General features: G+C 43.0%; 1 protein-coding gene across 5 annotated transcripts in view; it reads right to left on the bottom strand.

Annotated features, from left to right (window-relative positions):
* RASGRP3 (RAS guanyl releasing protein 3) overlaps positions 1 to 21,719 on the bottom strand; it is a 115,674-nt gene that overhangs the window by 35,641 nt on the left and 58,314 nt on the right. For 3 of the 5 annotated variants that reach the window (XM_090045734.1, XM_090045756.1, XM_090045745.1), the window contains exons 3-10: positions 20,935 to 21,037; positions 20,344 to 20,406; positions 19,873 to 20,004; positions 14,803 to 14,950; positions 12,074 to 12,247; positions 10,868 to 10,984; positions 10,299 to 10,574; positions 623 to 700 (exon numbers count right to left, since the gene is read on the bottom strand). In XM_090045734.1, coding sequence (XP_089901860.1) covers positions 623 to 700; positions 10,299 to 10,574; positions 10,868 to 10,984; positions 12,074 to 12,247; positions 14,803 to 14,950; positions 19,873 to 20,004; positions 20,344 to 20,406; positions 20,935 to 21,037 — 1,091 coding nt within the window. Of the gene's footprint in view, positions 1 to 622; positions 701 to 10,298; positions 10,575 to 10,867; positions 10,985 to 12,073; positions 12,248 to 14,802; positions 14,951 to 19,872; positions 20,005 to 20,343; positions 20,474 to 20,905; positions 21,038 to 21,719 lie in introns of those variants that run through there. The other 2 variants (XM_090045765.1, XM_090045774.1) reach the window with 2 other exon arrangements.

The raw sequence follows: 21,719 nt of genomic DNA, 5'->3' as shown, positions 1-21,719 counted from the left end.
TTTTTTGGCAGAACTTCCAAAAAAGTATTGTTGGAGGAACATAGGCAAGCTGTCAGGGACCACTGTACCCACCTGAGTGGAAGACCTGGGGAAAGGGTACAGTGGTACCCAAAAGCATATCTGTTGGTCCATTAAAAGATATCACTCACAAAAATCCTTGCCTTTTCCATCTGAGAATGCAAAGTATAGCTAAAGTTTTTAGAAGCAGAACAACATCCAACAAAATGTGGTAACTCCATACACCAAACCATTAGCAAATGACAGATTTGGGGACTTAATTATGATTTATAACATTTTTCAGCTATTCAGAAATGTTATATATTTAGTTGATAGTAATATTATACATGTAGTTTGTAACACTATCTTTTTGTAACTTGTTGAGGTTTGTTTAAATTCAGAGTGATAAAGTCCAGGATAGTTTACTAGTATCATCTTCCTCCAGTTTACAGTGCTTATAAAAATATACATAATAGATGACCATATTTGTTACAGAATACACATGAAATATGCTTTAAAGTTAATTCCCACAAGTTCAAGAGTATAATCTCATTATGTCAACTATAAATCTTACAGAGGTGTAAATACAACTTCACCCTTCCAAAAGGCAATAAAAGAGACCTACTGATTTAGAATTCCTTGGCTCCAACACCAGGGAGAGCTTGTAAATATCATCTTCTGTGTGATAGAGGTCCAGGGACAGCTATAAACAAGCAGGAAAGGAAACAGTAACATTTATTAGATCAGATGAGAAATAACAGCACATTTAGTAATTTAAAATACAAGGGACTCAGACTGCTCTCACTGAACCCAAGGGAAGTTCTACCAGTTGAAGCTCAGGACGGAGAGGGAGGCTGCTGGTGAAGGCTGGAGGAAGTGCCAATATGTAACAATACAACTTTTGATGGAAATAATGTGACCTACCCGTGAGCTTCTTACACATCTCCCCCTGTGCCTTCTCTCCCTTGTTTCTGCTCCAGTTCTCTTCCTTCCCTGCTCCCTTCCACACCCATCCTGGTAGTCCCAGAACAAAGGAGTAAGTAAAGGAAAGTTCATTAGGGTTAGTGCTGCTATCTGTTGCACTTCAGTGATGATTATCTCTGCTGATAGGGCACTGCCCCTGGCCCTCCGTTTATGAGCAGCTATGACCTGGGAGGGTTCCAGGCACCTCAAACAGATTGGTTATTGCTGCTCCTCTGGAAACATCTTACTATGCAGCAACCAAGGAGGTGGCCCTCGTCTTCAGACAACCCAAGAGAATCCCTGAAGTCTGAGACCTTCAGAATCACTGACATAGGCCGTTTGTAGACAACACTTTTTAGCAGGTTTAAAGTGGCTTAAACGCCTTTTGCACTGCTTTAATGGCATTGCTGTTTGCACATTCAGCGGTGCATTGCGCATTAACTCCAGCCACTGCAGCACATTTGGCAATGTAATGTGCCTTAAATGACTTTGGGATGCAACAAATTACTTTGGGGCGCTATGAAGTAAAACACCTCCAAAGAGTTTCCTACCCTACATCTGTGGAGGGAAGCACCAGGCTCCATGCAGCTGAGGGGCTGCTCAGGCAGACCGTGCAGGCAGCCCAACAGCAGCCCAGGAAGGCAGGCTCCACAGAAGGAGAAAAAAAAAAAGCGGCGAGCCTGATCTTTTTTTTTCCCTCCCCCCGGAGCATGCCTGCCTGCCTGAGCTGTGCAGGGGCCTGGTGCTTCCCTCCGAGGCTGTGGTGCCCCCCCAGGACTGCCCGAGCTAGGTGCCTGTAGGTGGGTGCCACCAGTGTGTGTGTGGGGGGTGCTGCTGCCACAGAGGGAAGCACCAGCCCCCCACTGCAGCTCAGGGACTGCTTTGCTTGCCAGCAGCTTGCTCTCCCCTCTTTACTGCTGGAGAGGCAGGTAAGGATCAGGTTCCGACATGGGTGTACATGACACAGTGGTTTATTTCACCCTAAATTGAAGTGGTCTTTTTATAAAAGCACTGCTTCAGCTTATAAAGAATTAAACCCCCGTGTTGTCTACAAATGCCCATAGATCCTCCCTATGGAGGTACATGGCCAGGCTCTGGACAGAGGCTTCTTTTTACTTGTGTGAATCAGCAAACTCCTCAAAGTACTTTGTGTGGCATTCTCTGTAACCCCAGACATTTTCATCACGCCAGCTATGACTGTATGCTAGTTCTTACTTCTTGAGCTCTGAATGCCACAGGTATTCCCTCTCCTTCTACTTATATATTGAGAGATGTTCCCCCCCACTCCAATACACAGCCCAAGATTTCTTGAGACTAGTGGAGGTGTTACCTATGGAGACAGGACACAGACCTAATCAAAGTAAAATTTGTTTACAGATGAAAACAAAATGTTTGTGAATTTGGCTGTTTTCACTCAACTCTAGGAATGCTGCTATTCATTGATGCTGCCTCACTCTAAAGCAAGGGACAGACATTCAAAAAGCCTAAGCCTGAATTGATTCAATCTCTGCAGATTAGTCTAGCCTGGCTAGGTGGAACCAGTTTGTAACCATAGAGACATCCCCTCTGGACTGAAGTAATGCAGGTACATGCCTGCAGTGGCTCAGGCTCGAAGCTGGGGGGCGCTAGAGCAATCCTCCCTTCCCTTGTACAGTGCTGAGCTGAGGGGTGGGGTGTGGCCAGGCCCTGGTAGAATGCTATGATTAGGGAGGGGTTCCCCCTTCTCGCTGTTCCTGACCAGCAACAGAGCCAGCAGGGAGTTGCATAGCATTTACTTACACAGCAGGGAGTCACACAGTGTTTATCAGTCCATTGAGAAAACAAAGGCCTCTATCATTAGTTCAAGCTCTTGATTTAGCTCCAAAAAGCCGTAAATGGACACTGTCCTGTTTGCCTTTGTCCTGTCTGCCTTACACAGACACCTGTCAGCATTAGCTTGCATACCATATGCTGGCTACCATCCAAGTTGTGGGAGGGGAGAGGGGAATCTCTGCTTCAGCAGGGAGTGGTGGGGGGTGGGAGTGGAAATATCCAGGCAGATGCTGCCGTGGCTGAAGTCTCTGCCAGAGCTCCAGCCAGGGGACAGAGGGGAGGGGCCAGTTCTGCCATGAAACAGAGAGCCCTGCCCAGGGTTGCACAACATCTGGGATGCTGGGGGCACTCTGGTTTAAATTTAACCAGGAAGGGGGTCTGGGACAGACATTGCATAAACCAGTTTGACCCAAATCAGTTAAGCCTGATACTACATTTAATCAGGTTTATCTCAAACCAGTTTCAGACATTTTCAAACTGGTTTATGAGCACTGAATATCTATTCTGTTACTGGTTTAAACCATTTTCTGATCACTTAAGCCAGTTTATGTGTAATGTCTCTCCCTAGCCAAAATGCAATGAAAGGAAGAAAGGGAAGAAATAGTCAATTCTCCCTGGCTAAGATTACTCAACAGAGTGGGGAAACATGGCATGATAATTTTCCTATATTAGTAGGTTCTGGAGTAACCAACATGAGTTGAAGTTATCAGCCAGCATGAGGACTCCAGTGAAGTGAGGATTATTCAGTTACAAAAGCTCTCAAAGCAGGCTGATTATAGAATTAACTTGAAATCAGAGTTTTCATATACAAACAAGGTACACTGAAATTGGAAAACCATCTTCCCAAATTCAACTTTATCTGAAAGGAAAGTCTCTCCTTACACAATACTAAAAGAAGCAGATTTTTTTGAAAATTATGTTATTTTTAGAGTACACACAACTCATTGGAGACATTTCAATTAATTTTTCCTTATGTTATCCATGTTCACAATTGCACTCAATAATTAGAATAGTTGATCATCATTGGATCACCTTCCTTTCATTCAGATTAATTCATTTGACTAGTATATTGACTTTTTGGGTCTTGCATGCTCATTTTGATAGGTCCATGGGATTCAGGATGTTCTCCTGAGATAGCACATTTGCTGTGACTGTTACAGTATATACCATTCATGTAGTTAATTACTTGAGTATTGGTCAAGGTTGGCATAGAATTCATCCTAGGTGTCATCAGCAGCATCAAGAGCCCAGGCATACACAATGATGACTGTGGCATATTGGCTCCCTGACACTTTAAAATGGAACGTTATGAGGTGCTTATTAATTCAGCTAGCGAATTCTCCGAGTTGGTTTATGGGTCCTTTCTTAATGGGAAAATCAATTCCATGAAGTTGGCATTCTCTTTCCTGTTCACCCTTCCAGAAGATGGTATAGCTGCCTCCATGTTCTTTGAGCTGCCCATCTCCCACTTACCAGGTCTTGGTCAATGCAACTACATTGATGTTTCACCTGAGTTCTTGGGCCACAATTGCAGTGCAGCTCTCTTGGTGTTCACTATTAGGGTTGCCCATGACGGTCCTGATGTTCCCAGTTCCAAAAATGATGGTGTGTCTTAGTTGGTATTTTCAACCTCAGGAAGGTGATCCCATTGGATGTGGTTACACAGTCAGGAAGAAATACAGAATACTGTATTAGATGGCCTATGTTAAGGGCACATTTTGATCCCTCTCCTCATGTGGGGTGAATGGAGTGGATCCTGAAGAGGATCACAGTTACAGCTGCCAAATCACATCACTGTCTCAACCAAGTTCTAGACAAGCTTCTTGTAACTGTCACCTTCATGCCAGTTCATGACTAGGAGCTTCCAGACCTCACAACCCTGCTCTTGTTGCCACTAGCTGGTCACCAAAGGGCTTGAGGAAAGTGCTGGAAAAACTGTTTTCATGGAAGATGCCTGTACATAAATTCTTTTATCATGGAAAAGCTGCTGCACATCAGCTTCCACATGGCTCTTGACAAAATGGGACCTTGATCCAATGGCAAGGAGACCAGGACAACTGGGGATCTTGTTCTGCTGCAGCCTTCATCCATCTTTGTAGTCATTGAGATTCTAACATCTTCTTCTGCCTGCTCTGCTGTTGAGGACTTGTAGACCCATGGCTAGGGGCCAGGCAGGTTTATTATAGTGGCAACATGTACTCATTGTTAAAGGATGCATGTGGCTTTTCTGGAGGGAAAGCATTGCCATCTGCTGTCTTCACCACATCCTGGTGGTGCTGCCACTGCTTGGTCTGTGACTGCTTATTTGTCAGAGTTACTCCTGCTTATTTGACAGCTAACCTTCCTTGAAGGTCATTCCACCGTCTGCCATCTTTGGACATGCTGGGCACAGCTCTGCCCCACAGCTGTGGTAATCCAGATCCATGGTGAGACATTGAGTACTTTGGAAGCCCACAGAAGGCTCACATTGATGAAGACATCCAGCATGATTTCAAATGTGCAACTGCAGGCTTTGGATGCCTGAAGAAATGGATACTTGAAGATTGCAACATCAGATCCAAAACCAAGCTCATGGTTTATTAAGATTTCATGATCCCCACTTTGCTGTATGGAGCTGAGACATGGATAATACACAGGAGACAGCTAAAATTATTGGAGAAGTATCATCAACACTGCCTGTGGAAGATCCTCCAAATCCAGTGGGGAGACAGATGAACTAATGTTAGTGTCCTCCTGCAATTTGCAAACACCATGAGTATTGAGGTGATGATTTTCTGACATCAACTTCATTGGACTGGCCATGTTATCTGGATGTCTGACTTCAGAATCCCAAAGCAAGTTTTATTCTCCCAGCTCAGCCAACGTGTACACTCAAGAGGAGGGCAAAGAAAGTGCTTCAGGAATGTCCTTATGGCCAACTTAAAAAATCAACATCAATGTCACCTCATGGGAGATTATTGCCCAGGACTACTCCAAATGGAGGAAGAGTCTGTTGCAGGCATCTTAGTACTTTTAAACTTCACAATGACTACAGGAGATGGAAAAGGGGGAACGGCAGAAACAGCATGCCATGGACCAAATCAAGAATCCAGTGCCATGCACCCTACATAGAAACACATGTCCAAGCTGCAGCAGAGTCTGTTGATCTGTGATAGGCCTCATTAGCCATCTTTGGACACAGGGATAAGACAATCATAGAAGACAATCATCCTTGACTGTGAAGAATTGCCAAAGAAGACTTGCATATATGTCTGCCCAACCTCCCTGCTGGTGTAAACACACAGAACTTCATGGAAGCTAATGATATTGAACTAGATGGTGAAATGAAAGTATGGCTTGTAGTTTGAATTGATGGGTCCTATCCTGCTTCTACTGAAGTCAGTAGAAGTTTTGCCATTTGGAGAAAGTGGCAGGGAAGCGGGAGGAGTGAGTTTGGGCTTGGAGGTTAGTTATTTGTGCCTATTAACATTCCCAAATATCTGGCCTTTAATGAGCTGATATTTGAACATGTTTGTTGAACATAGGCCAAGATCCACCTCCCCTTTAGGCAGGTAAGTAGAACTTACATGAATAAAATTAGCCACAAAAGTGACATTCAGGCCACTAGATCCTACTTTTCTCTGTGCATCTTGCCTTGTTTTTCTGAGCATGTTCAGAGGATATCAATGCTGCCCATTCTATTTCACCTTGGGAAGGTGCATAAACTTTGTGAAATACTAGTTGGTCCAATAGGGCAAAGCTATTCCATTGTTTTTCAGTTTTAAACAGTGAGTGCTAGACAGAGAAACACCATTGGAACAGAACTCAGGAACTCCATCCAGGGCAGTGCCCATCTTACAAAGCTTGTTTGCCTCCTGGCCCCATATATCTTCCCCTCTTGGCTCCCCAAAAGACCAGCTTCAATGGGAGGGGAGAAGGATAAACTTACCTCAGATTGGTAGTTAGGATACTTTTCTGGGAAGTGAGAGACATAGACTCACACCTCCTCCACATAGCAGGAGATGGTCCTGCAGGTTAGTTAGAGAGAGACAAAGGGTCTGCAGATGTTGTCTACTGCTCCATAAAATAAACTGTGTTGTTCTTCTCATTCAATGTATATGTGTGTTTACTGAACACACTAATCACTGTGCTAATCACTAGGCTGTTGGCCTAGAAACCTTCCCCTTTTCCATTCTGAGGGACATACACAGTTATGCACCTTCCTGGAGGAAGTAGGAGCTAAGATCCATGCGAGGGCTTTGAAAGGCCACTTAGCTAATATGAGATACATAGGTCCTGCTAACTAAGGGATGGGCAAAATATGGCCTGCGGGCTGGATCTGGCCCATGAGGCCATTCTATCTGGCCTGTGGGGCCCCTAAAGAATTTAGAACATTAGTATTTATCTGCCTTTGCTTCCTGTCAAAAATGACAGGAACCAGGGGCAGTAGGACCCAGGGGAAGCCCTGGCAGGCTCCTGCAACAGTGGGGCCCGCCTGGCTCCTGACCCTGATCCCTGGCCAGAAGCCCCAGCAGAGGCTTCTAGCCTGGGAATATGTGGCTGCCCCAGCGGGGGAACCTCAGATAAGGTGGGGGGAGGGGAAGGGCACAGGAGGACTCCAGGGAAAAGCGGCCTGGGGAAAATGAACACAGGGAAAAGCAGCCCTTCCCCTCCTGTGTGGCTGGTGCTCCGCGTGAGGCTGTCCTGAGCAGGCACAGGCGGGCTGCAAGTGGCTGCAGTGTAGGGCGCCGGCCACGGGGCAGGCAAGGGGCTGCTTTTCCCTGTGCTCAGCACCAGCTTGTAACCCACCTTCACTGCCAGCCTGGGCCCCGTGCCAGCTCTGGGCTCACCTCTCGGGGCTGCGCTGTGGCAGGAGCAGCTGCTCGGCATGGAGGAAAGCAACCCCCCCACTTGCCGCACTGGGCAGTGTTTGCCACTGCTGCCTCTGTGCTGCCTAGCATGTGAGCTCCAAGTGGGCAGTGGCAGCAAACACTACCTGGCAGGGCAAGTGAGGGGGAGAGGGGGGCACTTTCCTTTGCACCGAGCAGCTGCTCCCGCTGCAGCGCAGCCCCGATGGGTGAGACTAGAGCTGGTGCGGGGCCCAGGCTGGCAGCGGGGGCAGGTTACAAGCTGGTGCTGAGTGCGAGGGAAAACAGCCCCTCGCTCACCCCATGGCTGGTGCCCCACACCGCAGCCATTTACAGCCCACCTGGGGCTGCCTGTGCCTGCTCATGACAGCCCCGCTTGGGCTGTGAGTGGCTACAGTGGGGGGTGCCGGCAATGCGGCAAGGGAGGGACCGCTTTTCCCTGCTGGTGAGCAGGGGGTCAGGGCTGTGTTCTGTCCCCTGCCTGTACCACGGGGCTGGAGGGCACTGGGAGCGAGTGGATGCGGGAGTCAGTGGGAGCATGGGGCCATACTGGTGTGCTGGGGCCAGCGCTGGCAGGGCCCAGAGCAGGGCGGCAGGGATACAGGGGTCCTGACTGGCAGGGGCTCTATGGAGCCAGGCCAACTCCCCCCTCTCTATGCTGGTGCAGCCCAGCCTGATTCCATAAACCTGCTAGCCTGCGCCCTGCTTTGGGCCCCACTTGTGCTGGCCCTGGGACATTGGTCCCAAGACATTGGGACATTGGTCCCAAGATGGTGACCGGGGGGGGGCACCTGTCAAGGGCTGGGGCACCTGTCAAGGGCTGGGGCTATCCATGCGGCCCTTGACAGCTTGCCAAAATTGGGTAAGCGGTCCTCTGCCCAAAATAATTGCTCACCCCTGTGCTAACTCATCTAAAGGCAGAGCTGGATTTGGCCTGTGTGTGCAAACAAAAAGGCCTATATGTTGCATATTTAAGGAGTTGGGATTAATTATTCAACTTAAGAACAAGGAGACATTTTTAAGGATATACAATTATTGAGTAATTCTCAATACATCATGTATTTATAAATTAATTACAGAGTTTTGCATTGAAAGAAAAGCAATGCTGCTTGGAAGAAAGTTTCCTGAGACTTCCTTTATCATCCCTTGGAATGGAAATTTTTAGCTCTTGGTTTAATTTCATTTTCATTTTTTTCCTATTTTATAATTATTATAAAAAAATAAGTTATAATATAATCTTCTAATTTCAAAAAGGAACTGCACTGAGCAAGAGGTAAGATTTACTTTTGGTTTGATTTTTAGCTACCAGCACTTTGTCTTTCACTTCACTAGACTGTAGAAAGGACTGGGACTTTCCAACTATTTGCATAGTCTCAGAACAGGTTAGTTAAGCAGCGGTTACAGCTAAAAATAGAAAGCAAAAAATTGTGGCACCAAATGAATGTTATCAATATGAAGCCGACCTAAATATATGGGGTTGGGTAAAGTGACCCTGCACTAGCTCCAACCCTTGTAAGGAATGAAGGAGCTGCCTGCTGCCAAAGTTGAATTCATATTGTGAAATTAAAAGGATTATAAAACTCATTGTGTATTGGAGAGACTGTGCAGCAGGCACTAATATCTCTTCATTAAGTATCCCCCCTCTCATCTTTCAAAAGCAACTGTTTCTAATAACAAATAGGGAAAGGCAATATTATCTCTGCAACTGTTTTTCCTTTTTTACTGTGCTTCACTGGAGAGCTTCTGCTTGGAACCTTTCCTTGTTTTGCTGTACCTTGGCTATCTGTTCCAGATCTGAAGACATTTTTTAAACATCACCTCTGAATTTGGCTCAGTGAGTGAAAGGGAGATTAGACTGGGGTAGCTGAGGATTCAGAAGGGAGGGAACACAGCAAAGCACAAAGGGAGGTCAACAGAAAGTATCAGGGTATGGAAGGAAGGGTTAAGCTGCCCACTGGTTTAACTTAGACCTTACTCTGGATTTTCACTATTTAAGTTACAGCTCATTTAATTCTCTTTCATATAACTCAGTTTAATTTATGCATCACTTCTGAATTTGGCAGTTAGTGATTCAAGCCATTTGTCAGCTTTTCACAGTCTCCTCTACTACATGCATCCAGGGAGAAATGTCATACACACCAGGACAAGAATATTCACTTTATTTGACATTCAGCTTCCACATACACTATTGATTGTTTTTCACCTTGTGTAAAGAACAGACTGTCTAGCTCACAGTCTGTTCATTTTTATACAGATCTATGTAAAGGTTTTTACAAGATTTTTAAAAGCAGGTTTTTAAGATTATATTTAGGCATCTGAAATTAGCGCTCTGACTTTCAACCGCCCTCAATGGCTACCACTGAAATCAATTAGAGGATTAGATCTTGGATGGGTGTGTTAAATTTTTCTAGACTAGATAATTTAGCTGATAGTTCAATGCCTAATGTCCAGCCATTAGATAAAACATTGGTACAAGTTCTCTTTGACCTTAAGTAGCCATTACTTACAGTGTTTTCTATGATATGTATTTTTGTCATATTTATCATCATTTGCATAAAAAAGATATTAAGGAATTAATTGTGTACATCTTTATGTGAATAGCTCTTTTTACTTGAATGAAGTCTCATCTACTTATTGAACTATGATGGACAGGTGTGCTGGAACCTTCGTAACACTTACTGTTAGCAGGTTAATTAAATCCATATTTGGTTCTAGATGATGGGAAGCAGTCTGCAGGGAAATCAGTTCACTCAAGGTCATGGAAAGCTGCTGCATTTTCACTATGTTTACTTTGTTCTCATCTATCCAGTCTGGAAAGATGACATGGACAGCGATCAAGTCTTTCAAGTGTACTCCTAAAATGGGGATTTTGAAGCCAACACAGTCAGCAAAAGCTTTGCGATAGTTGCAGTAGTTTCCATTGGAGGAGACCAGTTCTGTCATTTCATTCCAGTCCTATAAACAGCCATAAGATCCAAGACTCAGTAAGAGCATTCATAACAGTTCTTTGACCTATTCTAAATGACATCAAGATGCTGAATTTGTCCATTTCCTTCCCATCACAGATAATCAAAAACAAGATATTCACACTCTAACTGTTTTTATCAAGAGCAACCTAACTCTTTACTTAGGCTTTAATGGGATTCAAGTGTTCTAAAGCCTAATATATCTTTACTGAAATACTGGTTATACATGAGATACTGGATTTTTCAGTAAGATATTTATTTATACTGTGGATCCCACTGTACCTTTGTAACCTCAGAAGATAGATGAGAGTGCGTTTCTTTGAGACGAGAAATAGAACTGTGGCTTAGACCTCCTACAACTGCCATCAGGGTGTTGAAGTTCTGGAGATGTAGCAACTTCTGCATGGGAATCAAACATATGAACATTAAGCTTAGGCAAATGTATTGCATGACACTGGATGACTGCTGTACCTGTGTTAAAGTGGATGAGTTAGTCACTGCTGAAATACAGTAGGAAGTGTATAGACATGTAGATTGGGACACATGACATGAATACGTTTCACATGACATGAATATGTAATATTTAATATCTCCATTTTCTTGTAGAGCAGGGGCACACCAAAATGGGCAAACAGATGCACCCAGAACACAAGAAAAGCAACAGAAGACCAACAGCAACGAGAAGGCTTATTACATATTGAAGTGTACTCTCTACAGCAGCTCATGTGGCAGCCAGAATATTGTCCATCTGTATGGTATTCATTTACTACTCCAAGCCCTGAGTGCTTTTTCCTCCCCTAGCCATGTCTACTGCTGTAGCCACTCTACTTCTGCACAGCACAGAAGGTGGAGAGTAGGAAGACAAGTGGAGAGTGGTTAGAAGCCTGATCATTAAATTGCATCTGCAGGTGCTTTTAATAACAAAGTAACAAGCGAGGTGCAAATGCCCAAGTCATGCTGTTCTAGCACAAATTAGCCCACATGCTTAAACTGGCTTAAATAGAGATTTTAATGCAGAAATCAATAGGATTTGGAAAACAGCTTGTGCCATTTGCATCATGTAGATGGCTGTCCATGTTACTCAGGCATCATAAGGGACTTAACACTGCCTTACATTAAAATGCTGATCTAGAAATAACTATGGCTGAAAAAAATATTCATCAAAGAAACAGCTTGAAATCACAGTGGCAGAGTGGTTGTGGTATCTTGGAAAGTTCCAGCGGTGACCACAAGCCTGGCTCTGGGCTCATGCCAAAGGAAGCTCCAAGTTGACTCAGCTGTACATGAGTGCTTGGTGATTTTGGCTGGGGAGTCAAAGAGGAGTGGATGTGATGTTAGCCATACCCCTCCCTGGGAAACTGTTGTCTCTCAACCACCTAGTCCAATAACGCTTTAGATGTGGATGGACCTTCCTCAATAGTTTTCTGCAGCGATGGTATGTATAATTTTCTTCTATCAGACAAAGCATGGTTCAAAGATTTATCTTACCTGTGCAATGTTGATAAACTTTGTAATTACTTCTGCCCGTTGCTGGGGTGTTGGTTTGCTGAGAACCATAAGCTGGACCCACTTAGAGATACCATTAAATAATGCAATAGATCTCTCCAGGGTAGGGTTGTTTTCCAAGCAGCCATGGATCACATAGCTTTGATAATCTATAAACTATCCAAGGAAAGAAATGTACAGGTAAGCATTGCATAGCACTCTTACAATCAACATGATACTTGTGCTACTTTTCCTTTAAAACAAGAGATTGCTATTTCTATTAGGTTTCCCTACTGCACCTGGGCTACCTCTTTAAATTATATGAAGATACTTTTATGAGCAGTTTATAAAATGTTACTGTTAATGTATATATATGTCAGAAAATACAGCAACTCAATAGGTCTTGAACTTTACCATCATAAAATCAGCTTCTGCTACAGATTATCCAATACTTATCCCCTCCAGCCATTTTTTGTCATTGTTCATCCGCTTGACACTGAAAAAATAAATGTTCTTTTCTTCTTCTACAAGTTATGAGGAGGTGAATATGACAGTTTAATTCTCTTGGAGTGAATTACCCTCCAATATTCTGACAGATTGCATTGCTGACCTCACAAGTGAAATCGTAGTTCCATTGAAATCGATGGTTTTTGCCACAGAATTCACGGGAGTCAGACTTCTATCCTAAACACAACACCAATTTCTTTGTCCACATTTTGATTTTTATCTTATTTTTTTCCAAGAAGACCTTTATGAAACATATTGTCATTGAAGGGATTTCAACCAGATTTATAGTTTCTGATTTCTAGGCTTTTCAAGTGTATTGATACTGCTTTACACGGCAGAGCTACTGTGACTGCGTTTGACTTACTTAAACATTTGAAATATTTGTTTTTAACTGGCCCTCTAACAGATTAAGTCCAGATCTCCAGCAGATTATGTCCTACTCTAACCTAAATACACTGTTTTTAAAAATATGAGCCCAAATTGCCTTTTCCTTGGTCTACTGAACAAAAATTGCTTGTTTAGAGACCACCTGACAGCAGGTACAGTAGGTATCTTTCCAGGAGCTGAAAATTTACAACATGTCACTGCTTATAATTTCCCAAAACTTTTTTCAACAATCCTCAATCCCCTTTTCTTTCCATTTCCCACCTTTATTATGTGAAACCCACTAGGTCTTGAGCTTAGCTTTCAACCTACATCCACAGAAGTATGGTCTTCTCTTAACTCCCTGACTTGTCCCCTGCTAGTTGATTGTCTGCTACTCCTATTAATAGCCACTTTTACCTTTATTTAAAACCTAACATGCCTCTATTTGCTCCGCTTATCAACTTCTACCTCACAGTAGGGGAAACATAAGCTTAGCTGACTCCAGCCCATGTACCAGAAACCCTAACTGGTTCAGGAGAATTATCTGAGTTAGTAGACTCAAACAGATAAATTAACTATTATTATAAATATCAAATTGCAATCTTCCAGTTTAAGCCACCAGTACGTAAGGTCTCAATTTTCTCTCTGGGATTCCCAAGAAGCTTCAAAATATACTTTAAACAATTTATTTAATGTCCATCTCTTTTCTTGGGCACTTTTGCATGCTACAAATCATTTCCATCCCTCGTTAGGCCTAGTGTTGTACAGATAACCCACATTTATTCTCCCACATTGTATAGAATTACTTCCCATTATTTAGAGTCCAGAATGGCAGAAACTTTACTTTGATCTTAAGGAAAACCCTATTCATGCTTGTCTCTCTTTTTTTCATCTCCTCATTGACTTCCTTATTCTCTCTCTTGAAGAATCAAGGATTAAAAAAAATCTGGACTTCTATTCTTTTTGGTTTCCCAAGTTTCTTCACAACAGTGTCTTTCTGCTAAGAAGAATTAAGTCTAGCAGCCTTCCTGCTAGGATAGTTTCTACTTGCCATGGAAAGAACCAAGGTCAAGAGAGCATTTACTACGAATATTTGTTAAGAAGAAGCCAGTTCTTCAGTTAGTGTTTATAACACAGTTAAAACTAGGTTCCCCTTTTTGAGAGTCTCGCATCAGTACCACAATTCTAATATTCCTCTGATTTCCGTTGTCATTGTCATTCAGTTTTTCCTTTTGTTCCAGATGTTTGAATTAGTGATGAGAGAAAGAAGATCAGGTCTGAATTTACCCTGGTTACCATCCAATGCCATTCTAGTCCAATATCAACTCAAGGAAATCTTTTGCATCTGACTTAACAGTAGGTATCAGTTTATTTCAGCATGGGACATACTGACTGCCCTCTTGTTTAGTTCCTTGGGAACTCAACACAAGACATTTTACTGTATTTCTGCAATTCAGTAAAATGCTGGATATGCAAGATCTGCAGGGTGAGCAAATAGAGACCAAGACGAGCTGCCCTCCCAGGGTGAAGCATATACACTTCCATGACTATTGTAAGCATTTGGGAGTCACGGTTTTGCTTCATACTGGGGTCACTTTTAGGATGCGCTAACTCAAGAATGTTCCTTTAAGAACACAGTACCCCTAATGTGTCCAGGAAACATGACAGGCCCTAAACATCAAATACCAAAATAGGAGGAAAATAATGGCACTTGTTTTATGTCCTAAGGGTATAGCTGCACAGCACAATGAAGTCATGGAGCACAAGTGTTACCTTAAAGCAAATAAAGTCTCAGTTTAAGTGCAAGGCCCTATTAAGAGTATCATTGTGAATGAAAAAAAGAGCTGTAGGTTTCTTACAGAGATGCGTCTAAAAGACTTGTGCTCTAGGAAAGTCAGGTGTTCGGCTAGTTCAATGGGCTCCAGATGGTCAAACAGCAGGCAGGCTTTTCCTTTCTTAGAAGTTTTTTTCCTTTGTGTGACTCTTCTCATCCAGTCATAGGAGGGACTGCAACAGAAAAGAAGGCTCATCATATCCTGTCCACACACCTCTTAGTGGGAACCATTATCTGCTGTAGCCATGTGTAGGGTGACCACAGGGGTGCATGTGCACCCCCTGACAGGCAGCGCTCCAGGGAGTGGGGGCACCAGGACAAGTGCCGCTGGCACTTCTGGGATAAGATTGTATTGCTTACCATCTGAAGTGCTGTACAGTATTGGATTAATAATGGGAACATGGACAATATACTCTTCTGTGCTATATTGTATCATATAATTAATGGGGATCTAACAGCTACGTTACAAAGAACTAGAAAAGTATTAGAGTGATATTGTAGCTGTGATGATCCCCAAAAAAGTGCAGGAGGCAATACTTTTTGTATGCAATCTCTTTTATTAAACCAATAGTAGAGTTGGGAGAGATATAGAAATGCTTTCAGGCAAAAGATAATCTACTTCAAGTGTGTGTCTAAATGTCTCCCAACTATGCAGTTGGTTCAATAAAAGAGATCACCCACAAAAATCCATTACAAAGAAGATCTAGGTCTGACCAAAACTGACTTGAATAATAGTCCATGAGGATTTAATTTATTTGGCTTTTAATGGCTGAGGCTAGGGACAGACATGCACATAAACCCTTTAAGTGATCAGAAACTGGTTTAAACCTGTAACAGAACAGATGTTCAGTACACATAAACCAATTTGAAAATGGCTGAAACGGGTTTGAGATAAACCCGGTTGAATGTAGTATCAGACTTAACTGATTTGAGTCAAACTGGCTTATGCAATGTCTGTCCCAAATCCCTTGCTGGTTTAAGATAAACCAGCCCCCCCAGCATCCTGACATGCTCTCTGTGCTCTATGGGGCTCTCTGCTCCACAGCAGAGATGGCCCCTCCCCTCTGCTCCCTGGCTGCAGCTCTGGCAAAGACTGCAAGTACAGCAGGGTCTGCCTGGATGCTCCCTGCCCTACTGCCCCCTCCCTCCTCCCACCCATCTCCCACAGCACAGGCCCCAGCCCAATGGACCCTAGGCATGTGGTATGCTAGCTAAAGCTGAGAGGTGTCTGTGTGTGTCTCCAATTTCACTGGGACAGGTGAACAGAACAGTGACCCCTTAGGGCATTTTGGACCTAATCAACAGGTTAGCTGGTAAGCTGTTTAAGAAGAGTTTTAACTAATGGAGAGAGGCTATTGTTTTTGCTGATGAGGTGATAAACACTGTTATCAGCTCCCTGCTGGCTTGCTTGCCTTTCAGTTTGCTGCAGACAGTATAAAGAAGCAGGGAGGGAGATTGAAAAACTCCGTATCATCAATAGATGCATACACTGCACACCCCGCGATGCATCAGAGTGCTAGCAGGAGACTGGGGTCAGGCAACACTCCTGCCCCTTGAGCAGCCAGTGGTAAAAGCCTGGGATGGTGCAGGCAGACATCCCTAATCAGAGGTCCTGCTGGGGCCTGGCCACAGCCCCCCTCAGCTAAGTGCTGTGCAAGGGAAAGTAGGGCTGCTTTAGTGCTCCCCCAACTTCTAGCCTGAGCCACTGCAGGCATGTGCCTGAATTTCCTCAGTCCAGAGCGGATGTCTGTCCAGTTACAAACCAGTTCAGTCTAGCCAGGTTAGACTAACCTGCAAAGATTGAATCAATTCAGGCTCGGGCTTTTTGAATGTCTGTTCCTAGTCTGAAAGACCACAGGCTAAGAAAAAATAGAACAGTAAATGAAAAGGCATCTTTTATTTATATGCAACAGCTAGAAAAGGACTATGTTGTACTGACAAAGGAGGGACCCTCATAGTTACTCAGCGCAGAATGATATGGCACATATATTCTTTTGTGTTTTTTTGTAGAATGGGGTGTCAGTGTGGATGAATGAGGCTTGCTGGGCTAGTCTATCAGCCAGATTGGGACCAACCTTCTGTGCCATGTACAGCATCTGCTGTTCCAGGTCTAGCCTGTACATCACATGCAGCACATGCCAGTCCCATTCCAGGGCCTGCACTAGATATGGTGCTTGGGGTGGACCTGGCACTGCTTGCAGCACAGGAAATTGGTCTGGGCTGGTGTGCAGAGCAACCCCAGGCCTAGCATATGCTGCATGCAGCACATGGGTTGGATACACTACACATTCTGCATATGGTATAGGGAGGCAGCTCAGGGTGTGTGTTGTAAGCAGCACACTGCTGGCTCAGCCGTGTGTGTTGGTTCTGGCATGCCCTGATCTGGACAGATTCAATCCAGACTGGCCCCAGAATCAGTCAGCTGGTCCAAGGCAGGAGTCCCATTTGGCCCAGGGGGGTTGTGGGAAAATCCTCCCCCTCCATATATGCCACAATCCTCCCCAGCCACCCCTCTGCACATGGCCTCTCACCAACCCCATACCCACCCACACACACACCCACATGATCCCCTACCCCACATCTACACCCCTACATCTATCCCCCCACACACACCCACACCACACATACCCACAGCCCCCCACCAACCTATACTCACCCACCCATTCTTCCCACCCCCCCCCACAATATACAAGAGTAAGACTTCATTTTAAGCTCTTATACAATCACCTTTATGTACACTACACAAGTGTTTCCCAACCTTTTCCATTCCACAGGACACTTACATAAATTTAAAAAAATAGTGGCACACCACTCCCTCCCCCTGTCCCCAACAGGTAAGATGGCCATTGCTGCCACCACCCACTGCCCTCTGCTGCCGCCATTCCGCGGAGCAGGTGGAGGGGTGGTGCGTGGCACTGGCTGGAGCTACTCCTTGCTGGGAGCCATGCCCCCCAAGAGCATTACAGATAGACAGACTAGGCCCTTTATATATACAAAATGTTTCATTTATTTGTGTGACTTTTCAAAAATTCCGCAGCACACCTGTTCATGTCTGATGGCACACCAGTGTGCCACGGCACACCAGTTGGGAAACGTTGCACTACACAAACACATGTAAATCGGGACAAAAATATTTTTTTGAAATCAGATTAATGCATCTTGTAGTAGATGTTTGATTTTTAGAATATAATTTGGTATTTTTCTGGTTCTGAGGTGGCAAACCTCCTTGTTGAATGGAGTATTTTCAGGGGGAAGGAGAGGGATTTCTTGTGGCAAAGGTCAGGGGTTAGGGGGTAGGACTTCCAGTCCCAAGATGGTGACCAGGGGGAGGAGCACCTGTCAAGGGGCGGGGCTACCCTTGCTGCCCTCAACAGCTTGCCAAAACTTGGTAAGTGGCTGTCTGCCTGAAATAATTGCCAGCCCCTGGGGTGGGTACTTCCATTCCTAACATTGCAAATATTGTGCAGCACCCTTAAAAGAATCTTATGACACCCTTGGGTGTATAATACCCTGACTGAGAATTACTGTCTTAGGCTAAAATATTTATAGTAGTAAGCACAAGCCACACTATCTGGAGTTTAATTTCCAACATTCCTAGGTTTTGGATCTAGGACTTTGATTCAGTCACCCATACTAAAAAAAAATAGTTATGTGGAGATCAACATAACATAACATAACATAAACACAAATAGGACTTCTGAAGCTAACTCCACAACAGCACAGTATGCACATATGCCATGTGCCCTAAGAATCCATTTAAAACTAATCATATTTCAAATAAGAAATCTGCAACAAACTGACATAAAAGTATGGTGGGAGGGTTAAAACAAAATGCTTTGGTTAAGTTAAACTTTTGTTAGTAATAATTCTTCTAGCTCTAAGCACACTGAGAAATGTACCTTTAGCTACAGAATTCAAAATATTATTTAAAATATTAACTTTAAGACCCAAGACTCATGCCATTTCATTGTAATCTTTCCTGCAAAAATGTCTCACAATCTTCCCTGACATAAAAGGTTCTTTCCATTCTGTTTTTCTTTACATTAGAAAACACCAGTAAGTGTCTTCTATAGTCTAAAAGAAACCTGATAAGCAGATGGACTAACAAAATAGCTAATATGACTTCTTTGCTGACATTAGAAATTCAAAGGTATAAGATTCCAACTTGAGGCCCTATCATTTATATTTCTAATAAAAGTATGGCTAAAACTGAGCACTCCAGATATTATACAGTTAGGAAAATACTACAAAGATGCATCAAACACTGTGAAATAATCATATTCAGAGTAGGAACTGAATTGTCAGAGATTTTTGGAAGGTAGACAAGGAATCTGAAAAATCTTAAGGTTCCCTGTTAAATGTGATACTTGCAACATACATAATAAACATACTTTGTTTAACCATGCCCTGTGGGATGATTGGTGCAATGTTCACTCATTCCCTGTGAAGAGATCAATGCTTTCTAGCAATAGTAAAGCAGTGTTTTTTTCTTACCAGCATTGACTTTGGAACACACATGTCCAGGGGCATAATTTATTCCTTTCAGATTTATATAAAAATGCAGTAAGGAGAGGATTCTTCTTCCTTGAGAATCATACAGGTCTATCTTTATAATCATAAATGTGATTTCAAATTTTGGACTGAATACCACTTTTTTGGAAATTGCTTGCTGGTGTTCTCCACTAACTCATTTTGGGTGCCTATACGCATACTCTGATCCATTCTAATTGAGTCTGCTCTGCATTCTAATTAGAACACTCTAGCATTGCCGCAGCGTCATGTGTATAAGGTCCCTTGGGTTTAAAAATGGCCCCTGGAATACTTTAACTAAAGCTTGTCAAATGAGCTTTAGTTAGAGTATCCCATAGCCCTTTCTAAATGCATGAGGGCTTAATAGATATCACACTGTGGCATCTTAATAAGAGTGTCTATCCTGGAACCACTTTAATTAAAACACGCCCTCATCCCCAAGTATTTGCATAGGCACCCTGAAGCCCAAATGAGATCGTCAATCTGAACACTTCCTTCGCAGAACTCTGGCATTACAAAACACAGAAAGAAAGGTGCTTAAGCACTTTAGAGAGTATAGCCTTACATGCTAGAGATGTCAATAAGGTGGATATGAGCCTCATAACCAAGCTGGGTGGCTACTTCCCGGAATTCCTCGGTCAGACGGATTAAACCAAGATCCAAGTTAAATTCTGCAGGAAATTCCAAAATCCAGTATCTGAAATCATGAGAGAAAGATTAGTCAAAGATCCAGGCACAACATTCTGGGACTGCATAGATGCACTTCTGATGCGTTGCCAAACTAATCTGAGTGTTATACTTCAAAGAATTAAATACAAACCAAATAGTGGCATGAGTTTTTAGAAAGTGTTCATGCTTGATGCAGTGAAAGTTTCAAAAGGCTGAATAACTCCAGATGAACGTTTATGTTTAAAACAGGATTGCATCCCTTGCCCCACCACCATCCAGGCAAAAAGCATTAGTAGAGGTTGACTGGTTTAAAAAGCTCTTATAAAATGGATAAGAATTGACAGTATTCATAGAACTACAATTTTACCTCATGAAATAGCAGATTTTTAAACGGAATTCATCGCAATTTTCCCCACTGGCATCTCTATAGGTGGACTAGTTAAGGAAAAAAAATCATCTTTATGGTTTCAGCACCATTTACTCTGTAGTTGACTGGTCTGTTGAAAGAGATGGAGTATACTTCCTGAGCACTTGTTCAGCCAAACAGTTATGTGCTACACTTAAAAAAAAAGAGATAACAGCTAGTAAAAAACAAGTATGTCTTTAGGCCACATAGATGCCATTTCTTACGTGGTACCTTCTGCTCTAGGAAAATCATGCATCCAATACAGTCTGTTTTTTCTGGGCAAATTGTTTTCCAGAAAAACTGGCCAACCAAGGAAATTAACAGATATTTCCAGATGCAGGGGAGATTTTCAAAAGGCACAAATGACATTTAGGTGCTTAGATGCCAAACTCCCATTGATTTCAATGGGCATAGGAATAGGCCCTCAGTCACTGGAGAACTGCATATTCTGATGACACTATCACTGTTTAATAAATAGTCTGTACATGATATTAGAGACACACTTGGCTTCCAAAGTACTAACAGAAGGTTTTGTGGCTCTTTGAAGGATATATGGAGAGAAGTTTGCCTGCCAGTTCTGTGGAAGACAGATACCATCGGTGCATTAGAAGGAATGTTCTTGGCAACTGAGTGGTGCCCAGACCTCCTTTGTCATCTGCAAAACAGAGATACTTTCAAAACAACTGGCCTTCAATATTCAAATACTGAAACCTAACAACTTTCAGATATACATGATCCATTACCTTCCTTAAGGGCAGTCATATATATTAATATTAAAAATGAAATTGTATTCAAAGTATTGTCCATTAAAATATTCTCACAAAGTATATCAACTGAGTAGTAAGCATAAACTCAAACAAAGAATGCTTTTCTAGCAGTTAAAGTTAACAAATTGCAATGGCTGTAGCATGCCAACAATTATAAAAGCAGAGTGTAAAATGGAACACAAATGAACTGCCCCCCTTTCCCCAAAAGAAAAAAGGTATAGTTCCACTCTCCAAAAAGCCTCCAAATATATCCCACCCTCCAAAATAAATATTTCTTATGAGGTGCACAATAGTGATTCTGCTGATTCAAGAGGGAAGTGTCTTCCTTCCTACTTAACATGGTTTTATAAAAGCCATACATTTTGAACAAAAAATGTACATTGATACCAACTGATCACAGTGACCAATTATGTGCTTATGTAAATCAGAATTCTAGATTAATGAAACACATAAGTACTTAGAAGGTCAACGGATTTATCCAATTTTAAAATGACCATCAGAAAATTCAGTTTTGTCATTTATTGAAAACAACTGTCACAATGACCAACTATCACAATCAAGAATGTAAGA

This window comes from Crocodylus siamensis, chromosome 1 (assembly GCF_052110815.1).
Source record: "Crocodylus siamensis isolate JL-2025a chromosome 1, ASM5211081v1, whole genome shotgun sequence".
In the NCBI taxonomy this organism is placed as follows: domain Eukaryota; kingdom Metazoa; phylum Chordata; order Crocodylia; family Crocodylidae; genus Crocodylus; species Crocodylus siamensis.
The sequence above is the reverse complement of the archived record's forward strand: the minus strand, read 5'-3'. Positions and strand labels throughout refer to the sequence as shown.